At 35.0% G+C, this 25,521-nt stretch overlaps 1 protein-coding gene across 3 annotated transcripts in view; it reads left to right on the top strand.

Annotated features, from left to right (window-relative positions):
• AGMO (alkylglycerol monooxygenase) overlaps positions 1-25,521 on the top strand; it is a 183,976-nt gene that overhangs the window by 99,804 nt on the left and 58,651 nt on the right. For 2 of the 3 annotated variants that reach the window (XR_002116001.2, XM_010712730.2), the window contains exons 11-12: positions 3,047-3,129; positions 4,223-4,328. Coding sequence is in view for 2 of the 3 variants with exons in the window: in XM_010712730.2 (XP_010711032.1) it covers positions 3,047-3,129; positions 4,223-4,328 (189 nt within the window). In the remaining variant the exon portion in view is untranslated. Of the gene's footprint in view, positions 1-3,046; positions 3,130-4,222; positions 4,329-8,172; positions 9,162-25,521 lie in introns of those variants that run through there. The other variant, XM_010712731.3, reaches the window with a different exon arrangement.

Below are 25,521 nucleotides of genomic sequence, written 5' to 3'. Positions count from 1 at the left end.
AAAGAAAAACCCTGTGATTACAAAGGAGTGTAAAACTTCTTCCCAAAAATCTGTAAGCTCTCCTTGTTTTTAAATCTCCAAGATATTTTTAAAAGCTTTCAGTGAAATCAAAATCCAACAGAAATATTTTTTTCTGTTTAATTATAGCCAATAACCACATTACAAAGCTGTGACTGACTCACAGCTGAGAAGCCTGCTGTGGTCCCTCAGGCTTCTCTGTTTATGCAAGTAATCCAGTACATAAATATTCAGTTATTTTATATGTATATCCATGTATGTAATTTTAAGAGGTATGAAGATGCTAGCACTAACAAAAGTGTAAAATGCACATTTCTTTTCGCACTGTAATTTGCAGTGTACAAATTCAATGTATGATAGCTAGTTTAGTGACATAACTCCCAGACTATTTCACTGATTGTGGTAGAGTAATACCAAGAAAATGTATGGCCCAGCTGTCAGCATCCACTTCACAGGATGATACAAGCTTGAAAGTAAATAAAATAATCAAGGCAGTATGTAACTATGCCACTGGAAGACTAAGGAGAAATTTAGGAAAGCAAACTATGTCGATAATTATGCTATGTTTTTCTGGCTTTCTAAAATCTATTACTTCCAAATGGCATCAAGATATATTTCACGAGAAGTTTCCAGGCAGCTCTTGACTAGGAACACAAATGAAGAAACAAATTTGTTTGTGATACGTTCCTTTTCTGTAAATTGTGATTTTGAACATATATTGTAAAGTAGAACTACTGTTCAAAATTTAGACTTGATATTCAATTCTCTTTTTACCTGACAGAGAATCAAAGCTTTACATTCCTTTCCTCAAACCAGTGGCCTGCCAGTGTGAGGACATTTTTAAGGCAATCTATAGAAGCTAGTGCATTGCACTACTAGCACAAAACAAAACCAGCCGCCTGGCTGGGGCCGGGTTTAAAAAGGTGTAGTTCTACCATTTAAATGGAAGGACAGACTCTAAAGAGGAAAGTCTTGAATTATGGTCCCAGTTCCCCAGAAAACGCTTTATCTGACAAGGAACTATCATTGAAAAACATAATGAAGCATTTCTAAGAAATTTGTTTGTGAATTGCCTTATAGCTGTGCCAGATCATGTTTTTCTTTGCTATCTTAGCTTTAATTACTGAATTTTTTTTATGACCCAGCTTCTATAGGAAGCTTAAGTGGGAATTTATTGTGAGTAGATGAACAGTATGGAGATTTTTATGAAGAAATTTCTGTCCAAAAATTTTGTCACTTCAAAACAAATTGATTCTTGTCATCAATGGAAAGCTGCTGTAGTTTTTGGATTCTAGAAACTGAAGTGACTAAAAAAAAAAAAGTACCTTCAATGTAATCTTTTATTGACATATTTTAAAACCTATATTGGAAATTTGCAATGTATTCTAGTTGAGAAAAAAATTTACATAAAGATAACCCCATCAGAGCATTTTTACCTTCTTGTCTTAAGCAAGAGTCTCAATGCATAACTGCTATGCTGAGTCCCTCCGTGGTTCAGTGTCCAGGTTGATATCCTGTCTCCTGCGGTGACCACTAGCAGATGCTCTGTGTAAGAGTATAAGAATAGTGTAGGATATCCTTTCTTTAGGTGTTCTTCTAGGTAGATGATCATAGTAATAATCAGTTTGAGATTCCATAAATTTACGGTAAGGATGAGACAGACTGCACGTGTAGCATTCCAGTAATGAATTTGATCTATCCTTGTATAAATCTGTGCAACAAAGTGGCTTCACAGGTGTCATTTGTGAGAAGTGTGTTCTGGCTTGTAAATGAGTGGGGCTGCTGTTTAGCTCATGCATTGCAGGGATGCTGTTTTCTTTGTTCAGTGACCATTTGTTAAGGATATCCAAGTAGGTGCTTGTGATTCTTCAGTGTAACAACAGAACCCTACCCAGCCTGAGTGTGTGGTTTGATGTGTTTTGCAAACATGGGCACTGTAAGTTCGCACAGCTATAAAACTTGAGATTATTCTCCTGTGGCCTCCAACACTCACAGATACTTACCTTAGATCTCTTTGCGAGGTAGGGGCCACCACTGAAGGAAAGTGGCCTTGCGGCAAAGTGGACTTTATTGAAATCAATGCAGGCATTCACAGGTTTTTATTTTTCAGTGCCTGAGATCTTGAGGTGCAAAATGCTGTTCATAAACTTTATTGCTGTTCAAACCAGAAAGAATTTCTATGAGTCAGCAAGATGCACTATTTTCATATTGCTTTTTTTTATTGTTGCTTTTTATTTTAAAGAAAAAACAAAGGCTCTTCAAAGCTAATATTTGAGAGGAAGCAAGGGAGGGAACAAGAAAAATGATTAAATATTTGATTTGCAAAGGCAGCTGTGTAGAATATAAAAATATTTAATAAATTAAAAGAAAAAAAATCAGACTTCATCATGGAAAATAATTTTATTTTCTGATTGTTGTTTCTATTATTTAGATTTAAATATCAAGGACATAAATCTCTATGCTGCTCTGTGTCCAAATAATAAAACACGTTTTAAAGTTTTCAGTCTGATTGGAGTCAATGATATGACTTGAAGAGTTTTCCTGAATTCAGAACCAAGTGTTATGAGGGAACTTTTGTTGTTGTTGTTGTTGTTGTTGTTGTTGTTGTTAAAATATAGCTATATTGTCACGTTATTTGAATTCTTACTCTTACCAATGTATGCTTTGGTATTAATTGGGATTTGTAGATGGCAACTGTAAAAACGTAGTAAAATAAAATGAAAAAATAGAACAGGGCCAAGGTGATTTTTACTTAGAAATATGATTGTGCTCTCGTGGGCTAAGGCATGAGGAAATCAGGCAACTTCAGGAAAGCAAGTGGTGCAGAAGGGTGTATCTTAATAATTATTTTGGAAATAGAGGCAACTATAAAAGTGATCACTGCAAAGTTTTGCAAAATAAAATGCAAATCAGTTCAGAAACAGACACTGAAATCACTGAGATAAAGTTGAAGCTGCTGTTCTGTTAAACTCAGTTTCTCTTCAGAAAATTAGCCTAAATGATTTTTTATTTTCTTTTTTTTAAACAGACGTTATCACAGGAAAACATTCTACTGAGAATTGGCATTATCATTCTATCCCTGACCTCCTTTGGATTTCTTATGGAGAATAGGCAAGACATAAAGCATGTTTTTTTTTCTTCTCTCATTTTACATTTTTAATATTACAAGGAAATCTCAAGTGTGCCCAAAATTATATTGATAAATAACTATAGATATACTCTGACAGGTATGTTTCTGTCTGCTGGCTAGAAGGTAAAACACAAATAACCTGTAACTAAAACAAGGAGTGCTCCAGCAGCAGTTAGTGGTTATATTGAAGCACCAACTGCTCGTGTCCTCTTGGATCAACTTCTCTGGTTTTGTGATGCTGGCAGGTCTGTAGTCTGTTCCAATGCTGTTCAAACTTAGCCATATTGTTTCAGTCCTATGTAGTAGCATTTCATGGGTGTCAGATTGGCTGATAGTGTATGAGAAGAGCATAAAAAGCACAGACTCAAACTCATGTGAAGGATAGCAAAGATTTTGGACTAATTTGGTCATTATGGAATTCAAATCAAATTGGATCTTGAGAAATATACAGGTCTGTGAGATGTACGCTCTGGAAGTAGTCCATATAAATGGTGTAACCCTACGAAAATCTAAATAGCAACTACAGTTTTTTACAGGGAAAATATGAGTATTTGCCCTGCTAACTCAGAAATGTGGAATAGAATCTTCACTGCTGTGCCACTTGTGTTTTGCACATACTTCTCATTGTCTTTTTCAGTAAAGAATACATTTTGCTTGTATGTTCTGAATGGGGTATTTCAGGGTGGGTAAAAGTTTTTCAAGAAATCAGAGATTCAATATTATTTACAAACTTGGTAAGGAGAATTAATATAAATTTACAGAAATGTGCCAATGAAGACTGTCTGAACTATGCCAGTTCTCAGAATTTTTTTGTTATCATTCGTGTGATTAAAAGATATGTTAATATATGTGTGAGTTCACATATATTCTCCACAGATGCATGTTCTCACCCCCAGAAAATTTAGTATTCTAACTCAATACAAGCTGTATACAATAAATATGTAACTGAAAGTTTAAAAAAGGGGATTTGATATAGCTATGGGATTCATAGACTATTTCTACATTCTGATTTTCATTGAAGTCAACATGAAAAAAAATTCAACAACATTAATCTGCATTATTTCCTGTTTCTAGACCCAAAGCAGGAATTTTGGAAATCATCCGCTGCTCAGTCTTCTTAGGAGTATACAAACTTGGCTACTTAAGAAATCAACTTTCTTTGTTGGACTATGCATATGAAGTAAGACATTTATTTTGAAATGTTTGAGCTAATGACCTTATAAATTGTTACTATCATAAAGAAATAAGAACAAGAACATTACAAATATGTATTTGGCTTCTTTATTTTCATGACATAACTTGAAGAGAATATTGATTTTTTTCTTCTCTTTTTTTTTATGTTTTGTTTTTTAAAAAATTTTCTTTGTTATAACCAATTTAGCCAATTTATACTGAAAGAAGTCAGAAAGCCATTTGTTTACCAGTCATTGCAAAAATACTATATTAATGGCCATATATTTTGACCAGAATACCAGAAGTTCTGAATTTGGACTGAGGACCTATTTCACTAAAACTAATCTAAGAACTTAAATATTTTGTTCTGCATTTATACTGTACATCAGGAACAGGCTTCTAGACATTAAAAAGATAGGAGACAGGATTAAACAGGTATTTAATCTGCTTATATTATAGTTGTTTTTGTGTTCATAGGGCATGTTTTTATTGTGTTTGTGACTTTTACTTTTTAATCTACATTCTTTTTTAATCAAGGTTGGTTAAAACACTACTTTAACATGATCAGATTTTGATGGCACTAAATTACAGATTTTGATGTGCATAACGTTTCCAAGCTAACTTGTGCTGGTCATCAGCAAAGTTGGTTATCAGCAACATTATGAATTTCTGAAAACTAGTAGAACTGTTATCAGATATTTTTTGGCTTAAAAATTGAAAAAAAGAAATTAAATAATAATGATTGACACTCAGACCTGTTACTGATTAAGTTCAGAATGATTTTTGCGACTTGAAACAGCTGCAAAATATACAGCAACTGATAACTTTTCTAATAGGTAATTTCTGGTAGTGGTGCTGATTCTTCTGCTTTCCCCTCAGATCAGGCAAAAAAAAAAGAACATAAAAATATATTATACTACTGTGAGTCTATTTCATTGGTACAGGAAAAAATAATCATTTAGACAATATTTAATGCAAAATAAATAATTTTTTATATTGATGAATACCAGATAGTCTACTACAATAGACAGTCTAGAAGCAAATAATTTTATTATTTGGCAATTAATTCTACAACCTGTGAGCAATTGCTCTCAGACTTTGGGTACTCAGGTTTTCTAACTAAATTTGGGCAGAATTATATGTCAAAATATACCCTCTAAATTTCCCCCAACTCTTGCCTTTCTAAAGTGCGTATATGTGAAAGGTTAAAGGAGTAGGAATAAAATTTTCAGGTTGGTACTTCTATATTGTTTCTCATTCTGTCATGGGAAAAAAAAAGATTTCCTATTCTGTTTCCTATTTGCATCTGTTGTTAAAATACTAAACTCTTTGCCCATTCTCTACTGCACTTTCCTCTGCTTTTTTGTGTAGTTTTTCTTCTTCTTTTCTTTCTTCCTTATTGTTATACTTCTCAGTGACTCTTTCCTAGTCCCTTCTTCGATATTGAGTTGTTTCTCATCAAAAACGGAGTAACAGGAGAAGCTTGCTCACATTATTTTCTTTGAAAAAAATTAAATAGGTGTCCACCAAATTGTTTGCTATCAATAAGACCAAATCAAATAATGTTGTGAAGAATTTCAATATGTGAGTGCAATAGAATTGCACTTTGTCATAAATTATCAAGCTTGTGATAATAACAGCTTTGCGATGTATGTGAGTCCCCCATGTTGATATGCATGTTTTACCATTGCAGGCTTTGCTTGTGCACTGTCAATGCATTAAACAATTTCTAGATTCGTGGTAGGAATGTTTGCTATGGATACTGTGCTATTTTTTTAATGGAATTTACAAGAAAAAATTCTGATTAAAAGGAAACTGACAAATTTTACAATTCGTGTTGAAAAGCCTCTTCAGATTATTAATGTTTTCAATCATGATGAATGAGATCATTTTGAACCAGAAGACACTAATAAGCATAATAAATAAATTGCTTTCACAGAAATTAGAACTACAATTTGTCCTAAAAATTTCCTTTTGTTCCACATTCCTAATATCTATCCTTTCTAAGTTAGGAGATAAACGCAGTAATAATTTTGCCATACATTACGTTAAATTTAGTGAAAACTGTGACTTGTCTCTTCTTGTACCTATGGTTCATATACTTGTATTCTTCATTAATATTTTATAACCAGTAAATAAGACTTCAAAAGTAATCATCCATGCAGTATTATTTGTAGGGTGCTCTAACTAGTAAAAATAAGTGATCAAACTTCAAATGATTGCCTAATGTGGGATTTGCAGTTTTGTCATTAGCTTAGGCTGATCTAAATGGAGAGTTTCACCAAATCTAAATAATTAACAGCTCAATCCTGGCTGCTCCTTTCTCTAGTCCTGGATCCCCGTTGCTTTCTGCCATTTTAGTGAGTTTGAGCAGCTCATAAGCACATCTAATATTTATCAGAACTACTGAAATTTTCACCTGTGTGAAAATAGAGAAGAAAGTAAAGAAATAAGAGAAAACAAGAAGAGTAGGGGAAAGAAGGAGGAAGCCTTTTGCTGTTATGCTAGCACAGGTGGCTGTGAAAATAGCAGCCAATGACTGCAATGCCATCAGAAGAACCAGCCTTGCCCTCTTTCTCCAGCACCTTAACCTTACTACCTAGCTAATTCAGTCACCTGGTTGCTCTGACTGATGCAGCCAAGATTTATCTTTGTGTAAATTAGGTGATTTAACATCTTCTGGAATAAGAATGTTCCCTAATGCAGAGGTCTACAGAAGTAAGATGCAGAGGTGGGTAAGAAAGAACTGTTTATTTTGGTAAAGCTGCAGTCTTCATATAATTGTTTATTGTATCCACACTCCAATAACCGCAGAATTGTATCTGTCCATGCTTTGAATTTCTGTATTAAGTAATGTGGTTACTAGTCTTGGCTCAATTGTATTTGAAGTCCTTCCAAGATATATTCTTGAGAGATCTCTCCTGGTGTTTTTTCCTTTTCCAAAGAAGACAATAATTCCAAGTTATCAGAGTTAGAAAAATAATCTTTTTTTCTTGTGGGAGGTGGAACCCTACACATTTCTCAGCATGCATTTTCTATTCCTTGTGCTCTCTATGTTTCATATGCTTGGGCAAAAGATGTAGTCTTTGTTGTTGCTTTGTTTTTTGGTGATTGGCTTTTAGAAAAAAGGCATAGAGGTTTGCAGAACTTTTTAGATCATATGAGAATTCTTTCTGGGATACAATTCACTGGACACTTTGATGATAGAGATACTATATTTGACTGGATATAGACAGTAAGCTGAGGAGTCAGTGCATGTCTGCTCAAGGGTCTGTGCTGCCATATCCTATACTAGTCAGTTTACTGTAGGCTGATTATTTCATGTCTGTGTAATGTGATGATCATGTGTATTACTATTGCCAAATCTTTTTCTGTCAGACTGGGTCTGGAGTCTCCTAAGCACCTGGAGGTAGCAGAAAACATAGCTTGTACATTCAGTTATGTGACATTTTAGCGGTCACAATATGTAAAAATAAATTTGTGATGATGGTCCACCTCTTCAAAGAATTTCCATCTAGCTTCTCTGGTTTGGCACCACTCAGCATATTCCATGAGCTGATTTTTGGTCAAGCACTGGCTGTTATTTGACAGTAGTACTAATGAGGAGCAAGTAGAAATGAGAGCCATTGACATATTTTTGGATCTCTTGTCTGAAATATATTCCATAACTTCCATATTCCTAACTTCCATAGTGGCTGCAGCTCACTGCTGTGACTCATAAGCTGAGGAAATGGGAGTGAAGAAAGCTGGAATGAGAAATGTAGATGTCTATTTTGTTGTGCCTGTTTATCTTTTGCTTTCTTTTTTTCTTTTTTTCTTTTTTTTAATTTTTTCTTTTTATCTGAGAATAGGTTGTACACCCAGACTCCTTCTGCACTGTTTGGCTGTATGGCTACCAAACCAAGAGCAGTCATGTATTTACTCGCGGGTAGGAAGGATTAAGATCTGGGACAACTTTCACTGAAGAAAAGAAAGAAAAAGAGAGGATGTATACCTGTGTGAAATCTTAAATGAAGTACTTGTTTTCTATTTTGTATGGGCATGTGTTTCATTAGAAAAATAACAAACAGTGGAAGATGCATAGAGTCTTGTGCAGCAGGTTATGATTCAGCCCTTAACTAATGAAGGCAGAATTGAGCTTCTTTGCGGTCAAATTATTTATTTATTCCGCCAGAGTATATAAACTCTGTAGATGCAGCTGTTCCAAATATTTTTGGAGACAGTATTCTGTACCAAATGGACTGCTTCTCTGGTCTTTGATGCAATTCTTGTATTTCTTACGAGCATGTCAGCTAATTTGTCTGGATGAAATATATAATATCTCTTTATTAAAGAACTGATTTGCACTGTACTCTGCATTCCACAGCAGTGCCTCTTAACATGATATATCGCCATACTACTTACTTCTCTTTTCATTATACAAAGGCTTGCTGTTGCCTCACTTGTTTCTTAGTGTAATTTCCCAGTGTTAGGATACTGACTTATGAGTACTGACTTAAAACAAACATTTACTCTTAAGAACTTATTTCCACATTGATAGTTTTCTGCTCTGCGGCATTTTTCCTTGGTCCCTCATTATGATCATCTGTGCCACATTTCAAAGTGCAGCATATCCTATATTTGGTTTCCATTAAGGTGAAAGCTCCATGCCCTATGCTATGATTTACAACCTCAGCATTTAGGCAGTCTCTGTGCCCTAACTAGATTGGATGGTATATCTGAAATGTATTTTCAAAGTAATGGAAGGAAACTACTACCTCATGATAAAAAGCCTTGTCAACACACATGGAATTAAATAAACACAAGTTGTAATCTGTATTTTCTGTGTTAGCCTCATTGAGAAAATTCTGCAATACCATGCAGTAGACTGGACTTTTAATATTCCTGACAACTACTCTGGGGGGAATAATGTCCCTTAGAAAAAGTCACAGTAAAACCTGGCAGTAGATTAAGTTTGTTTCCACTTAGGTGTGACAGCAGTCGTTACTGATTTTAGACTTAGCCATTTTGAGAATCGGCTTCACCACCATCAACTACAGACTATGATGTATAGTTCCAGATGCTCTGGCCAATTGACCGTAAAATTGCTCCGCATTTCTGGCAGAGCAGCTGAGCTGGAGCTTTTAAAATCTCCACTCCCCAAGCTCAACACCCTCCCCCCTCTGTTTGAAAGCTGCTCATTATTCTTCTTCTGCCGCTGATCTTAGCAAAAGAAAAACTTCTGGAATCAATTAGAAGTGTCTGCACTTGATGAGATTTGCACGTGAGTTCGGAATTGCGAGGCTTTGATAGTGTCAGCCAACAGCTGCAGTTTCAGGTGGTAAAATCGGGGAAGGAATTTTCCAGGGTTTATTTACAATCATAAAATAAAACAAAAATTAGGACAACTTGGAAACTATCTAATGTATCATTAAAATGAAGCCTCGATTGGATTATATATTTATTTTGTCCGAAAAAAAGGTAAACCAGTGGTTTATTATCAGGATCTTTTCAATTACCTTGCAATTATTAGGCAATGTAGACTGGTTGTAATAAAATGCAAGCTATGGGCTGCATGCTGTAGTTTTACCTATGAAAGAAGCATCTGCTATTACTTTTGTCACTTTAATTGCTCAACAAGACAAGGGGGTAGTCATATTTAATGGAAATCAGAAATGTGTAGTCAAAGATGAAGCAAAGGTGGTATTTGGAACATAGAAAATACATATTCACATATACCATCTGGCAATTTTGCATTTCACTTTCAGCTTCTGCTTAACAGGTGAATAGAAAAATAACATTCGTATTGAAAGTTCTAATGTTTTCTGACCCGTCTGAGCAGTCAGGGATTGGCTTGTATCTGTATCCATTTAAAAGATAACAGTCATGCCAAATGAGATTATTAATGTTCAGTTATGCATCTGAGTGTCTTTATAAAGATCAAATTGTGCCATTTCACACACATTGTTACTAATTCATGTTGCAGACTGGTTTTGTTCAAAAGTCAAAGCATAATTTTTCTAAAAGCCAGGAATGCTACAAACCTCATCAAAATGCATTCTTTTCTACATCATAACACATGGATAATAATAGAAATCTTCTCCATACCAATGAATTGCTTCACTCATATAAATCCCTGGTGACAGCTGAGATACTCCACATGGGTAAATGTGTTTATCTGTGCAATTGCAGCTCCAGTAGTAAAGTGTTAGCTGGCAATTTTGTTTTTGATGATCAGAAGCATTGATTTGTTTCATACCTACGTTTATCTTCTCTTACTTCAAAGAGAAATAAATAATAATAAAGAAACTAAGAAGGAGGTTCTAGTGAAGGAACTCTTGGAGGATGCCTTGTTTGTAGAAGTAGTTGTCTCTATTTGCACAGAGGTATCTCTGCACCACTGTTGAATCAGTGCTGTCATAGTCTCAAGTGAAAGACAGGCATAGGGCTGGCCCTTTGTGGCTTGGATTCTGTAGAGGAAACATGAATGCAGTCAAAGAAGGTTCATGTTTCTTGACAGAGCCACTGATTACCAATCAGTTTATGCTTTCCTGTATGTTCTATGTCCAACAATGATTTAAGGTATAGCATAATGTAAAGCAACAAAGGAAATGGTAGGATGATTGAGAATGAGAGGCACTAGTTTACTCGCTGAGCTTTTCCTCCCCTGCATGTTGTGGGGGAGAAGCAAAAGATGCCTCCTGTATGTGTGCATCAAATTATGTCCTTGTCCTTGTGCCATGCACAGAACCCCAGAACAAGGAGCCTACCAGCCTTACTATGTATGGCTGACGTGTGCGGGCTCTGTAATTTGGCTGTCATTAACTTATCCCACTCGCCTGCATGAGTGTGTTTGGTAGGACTACCTGATATGGCAAATTTGTAGACTTTGTGCTGAAATCAGATAGTTGGACACCAAAACTTTTGCAACTGGCAGGTGAGAATAGTCCCAGTAATAAACAGAGGAAAGCTGTACCTATATTGCGAAGGCCATGAAGGCAGATGTCTTAGTTTGGATATTATCCTCAACATGATGTGCAGAGGGATTGAATTAGCTTTTAGGAGATGACAGCCTTAATTAAGTCAGCTATTTCTGATGTGGAATAAATCTGGGTTTGGCAAATACAAGGTGACCACAAAGAACCAGCCTAGTATTTAAAGCATTTAGGATGTTTTAGTCTCACGAGACTTAAATAGAAAAAAAACTAACTGTAGAAAGAACATGCAGGCCATGGTTACCCAATTATATGTCTTATGATGGAGACGAAGGTACAAGATTATTCTTCCTGTAAACATCCCATTCTACTTTGTAGGAGTAACCATAGTATGGTAGCTTTAAATATTTAATATTTTAGGAATATGATGTCTGTGAGACTCACAGATCCAGATTGTAATATATGGAACAGAAGAGACAAATGAATGCCTATATTTAGAAAAGAAAAGAAAAAATTAAAACATTGTATAGTATATTTTATCAAAATTAATGATTAGATTGTTGTTGTTTTGCACAGCCTATATATTTTTTTTCAGTAACTTTTAATGAAGAAAGGAGAAACGTGGTACAAGTTGCGTCTATTTTTGTCTACTACAACTCCTGAAACTGAAAACTGGTTCATGGCATTTTGGCATGAACAAGTTGCACTCTAAATTCTAACCAGCCAGTGTTTGTTATATAAAGGGAACAATAGACAGTAGGATAAAATCAAGCTGTTATCTTTGCTCTGATTTATTTTTCTATTACTGCCTCATTTTTTTTGCATACATTCTGTTTTCTCTGATGTTTATAGAATCAGGGGATATAGACAAAGCAACAATGCTATACTTATTTTTATATTTGGGTATTACACAAGGCAAAGAGAGTGTTTTAAAATTTCCTTTTCCTGCCAATGCCAAATAAAAATTGCCTGATGAAAGAGGATTAGCAAATGCTCTGTTTAACAACTGATTCCCAAATGCAGAACACACAAAACACTTTGTATGTTTAAAAGTTAGAAATAGGTATTATGGGAAAAAAGTACATATAAAGCTTTAGTTGTCAGTTGAAACTAAGGAAAAACAATACAGAAATCCCCACGTAGAGTCTGGGAATCATCACATCTGTCTTGACAGAATTGGTTTGGTTTATCTTCCTGTGGAGCCCATGAAATGCCCAGAATAAATTGTTTAATTTGCTGATTGGAAGCTAATACATAGCTGAAAATGCCTGGTTTTGGTTTCAATATTTTAGGCTTTTATAAAGAAAGTTTCTGTATTTTGTCCGTATCTATTACCTGATTTCATTGTATATGACTATAGATCTAGATATATTTATTTCTCTTCTTATTGGCTTCATATAAGTTGGCTAAAAAAAAAGAAAAAAAAAAGTGAAATATTAAGTAAAAGTAAAAAGCAGAATGTTAAGAAACAGAATCTGACAATTAACTGTGTTGGCTATATATCTCTGTATCTCTCTCCATTTTCCTGTATCTGCAACTCTGAGCTGATTAGTCTTAAAATCACACATATCAAGAAATAAACCATTTGAGTAAATTGTCCTACCTCTACTTCTAAGAGCAGAGAGAGAATAGTGTTTCATCTGAGTGGCTACATGAGGACCTAAGATTTTTCATTGAAAAAAATAAGGAAACCCCATTAAGTTTTAACACAGTTGTAGTGTTGGCACAGTGTTAGAGCTTAGGATCCAGAAGAGCTTTTTCGCACCCTGATTGTTTCTATGTTTATAATTTATTTACTGATAGCTTACTTGAAATAAATAACTAGTTCTAGAATAAGAAAATCTCAGGAGAGGCTCCAAGATCTTAGAAAACCTGTCAGAACTTGAAGGAGAGTTGATCTGATCTATGCAAACCAAATGAAAAAACAAATATATTTGACATGTGTATGAGGTGCATAGTTGTCAATGAATTCTATCAAATAACAAGAAACAATTGAATAATAGTATGTTATACTTTTATGTAGTTATATTTCCCATTACAGTGTTACCGTGTTATTCTGGTTAAGAATATTGATAAAATGGCATCAAATTATACATTATTCTGACTTTGTTTTCAACTATCCTACTGGACTATTCATTACTTACTAAGAATTTACTAATTTCTGCCAAGTACTTATAGAAAACTATCTATTTGGCAGGACGGTCCATCTAAAGTCTCCACCTAAAGTCAACTACTTCTGCTGTTTTATTATGATCTTTGGTGTGGACAAAATTGTGTGGCCTTCATTATTTTATTTTGATTTTGTAATACTATTAAACTATAAACTGAGCACATTGCAACTGTAAAATCTGCAATTATTTGGTCATATATGCCTGTAATTTCAGAGAACCCACAATCTATTTGGTAGTGGAGATTCTGGTTTTCTGAATGTTTATGTGTGGACAAAGGTTTAGCTTCTGGGTTAAACAGTCTTCAGTCTTTAGAATGCAAATAGCTCCTGAAAAATTGTAGAAAGGGAGCTGTGTTGTTAGATTAGTTGTAAAGAATTGAAGCTATGCTTAATACTTTGCAAAACAAATAAAGGTAGATCTGCTGAATGTCCAGTTTTTTTGAAGGAAATCTGCTAAAACATAGTTATGCCTTCAGGGCAAGGTGAACTTGTCTTTGAAGGGAGACTTCGAAATTGGTGGCCATGAAGTTACATTTGATAGTATACATTATTCTTGCTGGAAAAAAGTTGTACGTAATCACATATGAGTGAGGTTGAAAGTGGAATGGAAGAAAATGACAGAGATAAGATCTGATGAGTCATCTTCAACGCATTCAGTGCACAGCTTGTTGTGTCCAAAAGGTACTGGTAACACAATAAGAAGTCTCTTGTGTGATCTCACCCCTGCTATTTTATAACAGTGAAACTTTACAGGATTGAGAGAGCTTCATGTTCATAGCTTATATTATATCCATCCAGTCCCACTACGCTGATTTCTTACATATTTATTCATATTTTAGCATTTAGATTATCTCTGTGTAGACTACAGGACAAGATAGAAAAGCAGTGGTTGGATACAGTATAGCCACAAGCTTATCGGATTTCCTATTGTTCATAAATTCCTGAATCGCTAATTTAAGCCTAAATGTAGTTTGGGGATGTTGTTTTGTCCCCAGATACAGATGAAATATTGCTCTTACTCATATTCATTAGCGTAAGTTTTCTCCCTTAACATTTTTCTGAAATAGTCAAAACCACAGGTTCAGCTAACGCTGTATGTATGCCAGGTTAAGAATGCTGTATGACTTTTCTTCACCATCATTTCCCTATTATGGTTAATGCAGTCCATCCTACTGAAACCAAAAAGCTATTGCCAGTACACCTCTTAAATTATTCTCAAGCTGCCAGCTGTGCCATTTGGCTTTGATCCTTTCTTTCATGGTAATTGTCATGCTGAAATGTAAAACTAAAATATGTTCTGCACCCAAATGTCACCTTTTTTGTATTTTTAAAAGATATTAATCTTCAAGAGATTTCTGTGGATTTTACCTGGTATTAAGTCTTCTCTATGTGCTATTGCTGCCATCAAGTGTAATTATATAATTATGCATGTGTAACTGTTCACGTACTGTGCTTTTTAAGGAATGCCAGCTCTCTGGAGCTCATTTTCATCCAGCACTTTCATACCACTTAGCTTAAAAATAATGCTTAGCATTGCATGAAACACATGAAACACCTAGTCATTTTATTTTAATGGGGAAAAAAAAAATTGAAAAATTCTAGTTGTATGTACACTTTGAAGTATGCTGAGTGGAAGGATAGATTGCTTTGGTATTAGATGAAATTCAGTGGTTCAGTGACTTGTTTTCCTTCTTTGTTTTGCATTTACTATTAAGATAATGGAAAAAAATGTAGCATCAATGAAAATAAATTCCCCATTAATGCGAACAATGATATTCACATTGTAAGAAAAACAAATTTAAAATAATCTTCTTGCTGATCACTTTTTTAAAATGCTTTCCAAATATTTATTGATTCAAAATATTTAAAGGGAAAAGTGCTTTTCCCCTGTTTATTTGTTGGTATAAGGATATTATTCTTTGGGTGTTTTTGGAATTTGCTGTACTGAGGAGGACCTGAAACTTCTTGCTACACCTTCACTCCACAATAGCAACTCAGTATTTTAATGCACTAATGAGAGACTTGACTGTAAGCAGCAAAATAATTCTTCAGCACTGCCAGTGTTCAATAAAAGGACTACAGGAGCTCAGACACTCACTTTTTTGGAAGCATTCTCTGTGAACATTAGTGAGATATAAACATTTTGGTAAACAGAGTTGCATTACTGGAAATGTGAGAAGACAAGGTCTTCAATGAGAATCCAGTGATAAGACTGATTATGTCAGGTATGTTGTTTAGAAAGAATCTGCACATCTGGATGTAGTGATCTCAAGAGGAATGGAAATCAAACAGTAAGAGATGGCAGACAAACAGTGATGATGATATCTGGCTCACAGAGAAAGAAGGCAAAATATTGTTTCTCTTTCCAACTAGAAATAATTAAATTTTATTTAACTTAGGCTGACAGGCACAGAAAAATATCAGGAAGGTTGCAGTGTGGTTGATGGGGTATGAAAGAGAAGTCATGGAAAAGAGAGTGGAATCTGCATAAGTTTGTGTGAGGGTAGTGTTACCTGGAGGAGTACAAATGTAGAACAGGGACAGAGCTTGCACAACAAAACCATGGTGTATCTAACCCATAGATAATGACAGAGGAACTTTAAGCAGAGTGATATGTATAAATAATGACTGAAAAACTACATAACGATGTAAAATACTTTATACTATATATAAGCAATAGATTTTTCAGTAAAAAAAATAAAATTTTTATGTAAAGAAAAAAATCCAAATGTACAACAGATTTATCCTTGATATGTTCACTGTAATGTAACATATTTGTTTAGTTTTTTAAGAGCACATGAAAATGAAATTCCTTGGTAACTGGGGCCCAGCATGCTGCAATAGATTGCTCTAACACTATGTACAAACAGGCCTTGCTGTTGTTAAAGAGAACTGACTGAGGATGTGTCAGTGACATAGTTATTCTTTAGCCAACGCTGTATCTGAAAAAGGCAGAATAAATTGATGAAGTGGTGAGAATGCTGCAAACAATGCTGATGACAAATTAGTTACCAGAAGATTTAGAAGTCAGTGTGCTAAAAAAAAAAATTAAACCTTTGCCATTATCTTTCCTGACTGGTATATGCAGAAAAAAGAGACACTACCAACTATACAGAAAAGAAACATATATAATATATAGTCTGGGCTAAATTTCATTTATAGCTTTCTACATGTGCATTTAGGTACATAGGTATGTACACAGAGGGAGAAAAATAAATAGTACAGTGTCTGTGTGTAAGAATGCATTAACAATACAGAGGTTTCAGGAGAGAGCATAAAATAACTGAGTTGCTAGCAAGATAAGAATTTCTGAGGTGAGGAAGGAGAGGAAAAAGTGATGAACCTGTGTGGAAAACGTGATTAAAGGAAGAAAAAGCAACTTGATTTATCAGGAAAGTGATATGGAAAAAGATATTGTTAAATGATATTGCTGTGACATAAATTTCAGAATCAAACATTAATATTTATTCACAGGATTATTCTCTTTGAAGAACGAACAGGTGATAATAGTGGTCAAACTGAAGTGAAAATTAACTGCTTGAGGAGTTTTATAACAGAAATTGTGAAGAGCTAAAGAGCGTTCTGAAGGAAGCTGATCTGAATTGGAGATTATACATATATATATATACTTTTTTTTTTTTTAACTAGAGAGAAAGAAAGTGTATAGGCAAACATCTACTAGAGAAACTAAATGGTACAAATGCCCTTCTAAAGTGTTATTTTTTTTTAGTGACTACTACCCAATGCATACTTTGATGATATTCTCAAGCATCAATACCCGAATGAATGGTCCTGAAGTTTCATTGTGGAGAAAAGTTGAGAGATATTTAATTAATGCAAAAAATACAATATCTGTGCTTTCAGAAGTAGAAGACATTATACACTGACTTGCATTTCAGTGGATTATAGAACCATTAGCTTCATGATTAGAAGCTTCATGAAAAGAAGTGCAGCCGGAAGACTTTTAGATAATGGTTATAACATTTACTATGAAGTTTTGCATGTGTTATTACTGTTTTAAAATAGCCATAATACTGACTTTGTACGTTAGAGAAAAAACATAACTTGGAAATGTTTGCATCTGACAGTGATCTATTTTAAGTAAAAGAAGAATACTGTTTAGTAGCTAGTGAGAAGTGTGAATATTGTGATTGGCTACTGCACCAAAACTTGCAGACAGGTAATATATGGAGAGCAAATGAATTGCTACTGTGTAAGCTTAAAACTGGAGATGCAAAAACTAAAATAATATTTACCTATATATGGTATAATGAATCTTTATTGGCAATTGGTATTCACAGACAACTTGAAAGGTGGTATTGGCCAGACACAAGTTATTTGGCAGAGATCTTGCCTAGTATATATTTGCAGAGCCTGTCTGCATAAGGACGCTGGCAGGTTTACCCTGATTTCTATTCCAGGTGACAAATTTCTGTCCAAGCATATGAGTGATCAAATATTTTCCACTGGAATCTAGGCACTGTAAAATTTTCTGAAGCTGAGTAGAAAAATTGCAGGATTTGCTTAAACTATAATAGCCTCTGCATACCAGTGTGATGGCAAAATATTTCCATTTGGACAGAATCAGGGTGAACTGTGCTGTATTGAATTAAACATTTTTCTGGAAGACTGATGATATTTTGTTGCCACTTGTCACTGGTAACTTGTCACTTGTCCTTTCTTAGCCTAGAAGTTGTGATCACCATACTCTTCAGTTAATATCAGTGAAAATTAAGCAACGGTGATGGAAAGCACTGCTGTACTAACGTTTTTCTACCAAAGCAAAGAACAGTCCAATCCAGATGAAAGCTATACCATAACCATGTTAGCTTATTTTTTTCCTATGCTAAGCCAATTAAGAAATAGAACAGTTTCCATTAGTTTATTTGTCTTTCCTGGAGCAATTACAATTGCTAAACTTTCCTAAACTGTACAAATGTGGTGTCTCCCCTCATGACAGGTTGTTTAAATTTATAACTTAAGCTAGCATTTCCATCTCCAGTAAAAGCCAAACAGACATTTAATTATAGTGCGTGACGTTTCTGACTAAAATGGAGCCAAGAGAGCCTGTCGGACAGCCCTCATTGTTCATGAATTTTGAACAAATTGGAGATCAGTGGATTTATAGCCAGGTTTTTCTCTACTATTGTTTAAAATAGCACACATGGAAAACACGCCATGGGTGTGTTGTAATTCAGTTTTAATGATGTAACACTTGGTTTCAGTCAATTGCTGGAGGATTGCAGTAACACTGGTTTAGTGCTTCAGACATTGCATGTTCCTTAGCAATTATAGTCCAGCTTTCAATAATGGCTTTTGGCGGGATATCCACAAGTGAAGTCATAGCAATTTTGAAAAAGAGCTAATAAAAATACACCTGCCTTGTAGTGGAAAACGAGCCTTTAATATCTTTCTTTGAAGTTGAATGAAGCCCATAGCATTAACAAACAGATACCAGTATTATGATGCAGTAATCCATTCCCTCAGGGGAAGTCAGGGATTGAAATATGAAAGGCTGCTATTTTTTAGTCACATATTATTTAGTCACCATAACATCATGAAGGAAGAATGGGAATAACAAGGTGATAATAAAAACTGGAAAGGAGTGTTAGCTGTAAAGACAGGAATATTCAAAGCAATTACAAACCATAATTCACAGATGCTACAACTTAATTATTGTAATGGTTCAGTTATTCGTTTTTATTTCTTATTTAAATACATATATCCAAATCCACTGTTGTTAAAATAAAATATAGAATACTAAAACAGTATTAAAAAAAAAAGTATTTCTTTCACAATACTTCTCAGTTTTCTATACTGTTTCTATTCTGGATCAGTTTAGCACTTGACACCATTTTTCACAGCCACTGAATATTTATTTAGCCATTAATAATCCTAATTTGGTTTTCTTCACCAGGAGATGTAGAATAGGTTCATTTTGTCTTTTTGCTATGTTCTCTTTTATATTCTTTTCTGATATACTTCACTTGTTTTGACTTCTTCCTTATTTTAGGAGGCACGTGTGGTTTAAGCTTAGTGACTCATACAGGCAAGTTATGTGTCTTTATAAGGCAGACCATAATATAGTAGCTATACACAGTTGTTAAGTTATTAGCTTCTCTTTAGAAGAAGTAGCAAAATACATATTTTCAGTAAAAATGGCAGGAAAAAATCTGACCTCTTTAAATACTTCTAGAGTTAGAATAATAGGCAGATGATGTCTGTCTTTGTCTTAGTTTAACTGAATGGAAAATGCATCCAAGAATTCCCATGTTAAAATGCATTTTTAGGTATGATTACTGTGTTTGTAAGGAGCTTCTGGAATTATACTGTTAAAGACCTTGAGCCATAGAAGAAGTTGCAATGTAGTAAGAAACACAGTCCTATTTCTCTTCTGTATTCCACATAACGCTCCATGATTTGCTATGGCACACTTGTTCCATCAGAGATGGCTGCGTTAGTCCTAAAGTAGTGAGCACTCCTAAAAAAAACTTAAACCTAGCTCAAATTGGGCTTATGGTTTTTCAGTGTGGTACATTAAAGAGGTATTTGGTGATTGCCCTTGGAGGGGAAAAAAGTCATAAGGCTATAGATAGAACTGTCCCTCTGGCAGAATAATTTTTACGTGGAAGGGAAGAGAAAATAAAATGAGTGGTATGTTATTGGCACAACAGAATTATTCTGAAAATCATCAGAACTGCTTGCATATTAATCACTAGCTATAATTTATGGAAAGAAGAAATTTGACTGAAACCCAAAGCAGTTCAGGAATCTGCAGAGTACGAATCTTACAACTAGACCTGCAATCTCAGCAATTGCAGAGGCTCTCTTTCTTAAAATAACTGAAGTTTGAACTATACACCTTCAGGGCTGGGTGTTACTTCTCTCCTCCTCACTCACACCCCCACCAGCATAGCAGGATCCTAAGTGGAGAGGTTAAAGATAAAGGGCGCTTAACCCCATGCTGGCCTGATCAAATGCCATTCCCTGCTAACACAGGAAGCAACATTCATCAAAGGGGTATCACTTGAGTATAATCCTACAAAGACATGCACACATGCTTAACTTCACATTAATGGGACTCTTTAGATGCATGAAGTTAAGCATGTGTTTCAAATCTTTGTCGGATTGTACTCTGTATTTTCCTTTCCACTAACCTGATCCCTTTACACAAGGCAGTTACCTTACTGGTCTGAAATGCTGAAAATTCTTTTTGGCTATGGAGAAGCTTTTATATGTCTGAATTCACTTACTGATCTCTCATATTCAACCTGAGTTTATAACTTTATTATGCCTGTGGTTTCTATTTTTGTTTAAGGTTAATAACACATTTTTACAGATTTCAAGTAACTTTTATAGATTGGCTACTTTCTCAGGTATAGTATTTATACAGGTTGTTTTGTTTTTTTTTTTCTCAAACAAATATCAAAATGATTAATCAACAAAAAATCCAACTCAAACTTAAGAATGGCACAAGCATGCACTATTTATTATATAATAAATCCAAATCACAATCTTACATAATTCTTTACCATAATATCGCTAACGGTACTATCTATAGTACTGATTTATTTATTTTTTTTTTAATTGTATCATTTTGGGAGTTAGAGGTAGTTGGAAGAGTTGTTGTTCAGCATTCATTTTAGTAAAATAATGTTAATAAAAAATAAAATTGAATTGGAGTAAAAACATGTCAGTTGACTCAAGAAATGGAAATATAGTAAGTTTTCCAGCTACTACCTTATTTAATTTCATAGTTACATTTAAGCATGCTCTGCCATCAGTGCTAGTCACAAACATTTTGTTGTGCTGAGTAAACCAGATCTATCAGGAAGCTAATCTTTCACACTACTTGCAAACTTCACAGTACTGTCACTCTGCATTTTACTGCTGCTCTTTTCTTTGTAGAACTCAAGTGTGTAATTTGCATCATTGCTCTGAAGGTAAATTGCTGTTGATTCTTGACACCTGCCAGCACTGGTGTTCATTTCAAGCTGTAAAGCTCTACTTTGAAATAAATTTTGGGAAACTCATTAAATGTTGTCAGCTATATCGTCTATACCAGCACAAAATAATATGATTAAATATGTCTGGATTCTGTTTTCTATTAAAAAATGAACAAAACTCTTTGCCAATGTTTTCCTGCATTTTAAAAGTATTTTCTAAAGCTAAATCCACTGATTTTTTACCAGTTATGCACATGCTGTTTTTCCCATATGTTCCTATATCAGCAGTATGTTCAGTTTCTGTTTTTGTACTTAGGAAGTTCAACATCCAATTAAAGGATTAACTGGGCCAAATCTGACAAGGACTCTAAATGTGAAATTCTCCTAGATTCTGTTATTTCTATGTTCATATGTAAACTAATTTTAACCATACTAATGCAGCATAGTGCTTGAAGTCAGTAGAGCCTGAGTTTTGACCCTAACTAGTCCTGGATATCTCCCAGCTATTTCAGAGGCATGGACTGTAAATATCTGAGGAAATAATTTAAGTGTGGGAGTGGCATAAATGCTTATGATCACTGCATTACTCATTTCTAACAGGAATCTCCTCTGCCCTGTGAAGCAGATTTGTCTTGCACTTTTAGGCAGATCATATCTAAGCGAAGATGGATGGAGATCTGTCATAATGAAGATGATCTCTGTGAATCTGAAGTATTAAAGATGTCTTTAATCATGTGTAGCCAGCATATGATTTCAGCTGAAGTGTATACAAATTAATATTACTGTGGTGTTATTAGTGTTTCTTTTCTTTCTTTTTTTCTTTTTCAGAAGGTTGTAGGAAGTGCACTAGAGGATGAAAACCACTGTTATTATAAGCTCAGTGTGTCCTTCATACTTGTATTCTAGAATTGCCAAGTCCATTTCAAGAGGATGTATTTAAAATACTTTTTTTCCACATGGGATGCTAAATATAGCATAGTAATGCCTTGCTAGATAACTGCTATCATAATGCTTTTTTTCTTGAACCTTCACTAACTTAAATCACAGAGAGTTCAAACTCTTTGCCTTCATATTTAGCTCCCTTAAAATTCTTGCTCGTGACTGCATGAAGTCAGTCTTTCATCAGCTCTGGTTTAATCAGTGAGCCTATGCCTGAATGTTTGTATTTGAGTTCATTCTATCCAGTCACTCCTTTCTTTCACTGAGCTGTTCTTCCAAGTCACTGTTCTGTCTAAGCAGATGATTTTCAGCTAAAGTTATACTAAGAATTCTCAAGGAGGGATTTGTGACCTCCATAACACTGGGCGTGGGAGTGCTTTACTATGGCTAATAGAAAGTCTTGAAAGAAAGTAACAAGTAGACAAGATGTGACAAGAACCAAATTTGTCTTAACTGTTGCATGAGTAGCTACCAGACACATTAAGGAAGGGAAATTCTATATTGAAAATCTAGTAGTTGCCTAGTGAGGAAGCATTAAATGTTGCAAAAGAAGATACAAGAATTTTTCTACTGTTTATTAGTAACTGTGCTTACAATTTTGCATGCATGTCTAACCTCAGTCACATCATGTTTGCCACTGAACTTGATCAAGTCCTTTTAAAGCATTGCATTTTCTTGGATCTCCATAGTAAAATCTCTGCCATCTATCTATCCCAAACAATGGAATCTAGGTATAAGAGTATGGGGTAAGGAGGAACAAAGCTCCATATTGTTGCCTTTTCAGTTATAAATCAGATATGTTTTTAATATTTTACATGTAGACTGGTATAAATCTCAATGTTTTCACTTTTCTGTATGTGCTATAGGTTACACTTGACTGTCTGACAGAATGCTGTCAAAGTAAATGACCATATTAATTACCACTCAATAGAGTAAAAATTGAATAGAGATGTGAAATTCATTAGACGCTCCACAGAATAATATACTCCTATATGTCTGTCTCAGTTAAGGTTCTTTAGCTACATAAATAAATCTTTCCCATGCACTGTGGCAGTATGAAAGTAAATTGCCATTTTTAATTAAATTCACATTAGTAAGCTAGTGTATATTTCAGTATCTGAAGTGTGCATGTTTTTGTACTGATACATATAAATCAATATGCTATTGATTAAAATGTCAGTGTTCTCTAGTCACCTAAAACTGGGTAATAATAATAATAAAAGTGAGATTATCCCATTAATTCTAGTTTTGAACTTTCTTATACCTCTTCCCAGTGTTGTGAACCCAAGGGAAAACAATTCCTTTATTAAGTCTGAAGCCTAAATTCCACTGCCACAGCTTTTAAGAGAATTTTAGAAAATGAAGAACCCCACCTACAAGAGAAGCTGAAGAAGGGAAAAATAGCCAGTTTACAGGCCTTGTGGGATTAATAAATCTTCCTATATTCCTTGGAATCCCATTGAACTAAAGTTACAGTGAGGCCATAGAGACAAAAGTCTTATGCCTCTTGCTTTCCTGATCAAAGTGGAAAATACAGTATTTTGGACAGCAAATTTTTTTCCCCCTCTTAGATTTACCTCTAAATTGCTATGCCAAAATTTGTTTAATAGATGGAAACTTTGGAATTTCAGGTTAACAAATTAATTTTCCAAATAAAATATTAAGTCAATGGCAGTGGTTTTGAAACTGCATTAGTTAGAAGTTCTTATGTATTGAAAGCACATATTTCTGTGTCAGTATGGGAGAATTTGGAAAACTCTTCTGTAGTCAAAAATATATGCTGTTTTTTGTCCATGCTGGAAAAGAGATTGTCAAATGGTGAAGGTAGAATTAAAGTACTTGCTTCTACTTAGACCTTATTTTATCTGAGAATTAATGCGATGGTAATAGCCTTGCCACGTGACAGTGTAAGAAGAAATAATTTCCAAATACAGTGTGAGGGTTGGCTGAACCTAGCTGGGAAGGACAGAAGGGAGGGGAAAGTCAGTTGAGAATAACTGCTCAAGATGAGATGTGTGTGGGGGAAAGACACTTTTGATAAGAGTAACCATTTCAAAAATACTACTAGCTCACCACAATTTGAAGACAAATAAAGAAGGGTGGGGAGATGTAGAATGAGGCTGGCAAGGAAACAAGAAAAAAAAAATTCAAATAGAAAAACAATATTTATAGTCCAACAGGAAAAGAGGAAATGAACAATAAAAAGCATAGCGCTTGTGAAATGAGTTGAAAGGAGAATGTATAGAAGGGTAAACTAAGATAAAGCCCTCACTTTATGCAATGCAAAGGGTGGTGAAAGAAGAGTATTCCTGAATGTAAAAGGGTGTGGGCGTAACTGATGTGTGCAGCTGTATGCCCATCTTGCTTTGCCAGGATGGCAGTTAAAAAAAAAAAAAAAAACGGGGGGGGGGGGAACTTTGTTATTTTTGCTTGTGAAAACGGGCCTTCTTTTCAGCTAAAAGGCCAGTAAATCAATACATAGACATTTCTGTGAGGTATTCTTGAGTACGATTTGATGTAGTGGCATCTAATTTAAGTCATCACAATAAAATATTGGAGCTGGCCCCAAGAGATTTATACAGGCTTTGTCCTATCATATGTGTAAGTTGCTAAAGGCTGTGGGAACTACAAGTAGATTGAAAATGAGATAAAGTTTGGATCTAACCTAAAGGATCTATGGGTCCTTCCACAGTAAATTGAAGCCCCTCTTTCCCACCGCCAAAATGTGTGTCAGCTTATGTCTTCATAAAATAGTTGTTTTATTGCATATAAATTTAATGACAGTTCAAAGGCATTTGATACTGTCTCCCACGACATCCTTATAACAAAGCTGAGGAAGTGTGGGATAGACGAGTGGACTGTGAGGTGGGTTGAGAACTGGCTGACTGGCAGAGCGCAGAGGGTCGTCGTTGGTGGTGCAGAGTCTGGCTGGAGACCTGTAAGCAGTGGTGTCCCCCAGGGGTCTGTGCTGGGTCCGGTCTTGTTCAACATCTTCATCAATGACCTTGATGAGGGGACAGTGGCCACCCTCAGCAAGTTTGCTGATGATACAAAGTTGGGAGGATTGGCTGACACGCCTGAAGGCTGTGCTGCCATTCAGCGAGACCTGGACAGGCTGGAGAGCTGGGCAGTAAGAAATCGGATGAGGTTCAACAAAAGCAAGTGTAGGGTCTTACACCTAGGGAGGAATAATTGCATGCACCACTACAGGCTGGGGGATGAGCTGCTGGA

The sequence above is a fragment of the Meleagris gallopavo genome, chromosome 6 (genome assembly GCF_000146605.3).
Source record: "Meleagris gallopavo isolate NT-WF06-2002-E0010 breed Aviagen turkey brand Nicholas breeding stock chromosome 6, Turkey_5.1, whole genome shotgun sequence".
Lineage (NCBI taxonomy): Eukaryota > Metazoa > Chordata > Aves > Galliformes > Phasianidae > Meleagris > Meleagris gallopavo.
This window is presented reverse-complemented; position numbering and strand designations above follow the sequence as displayed.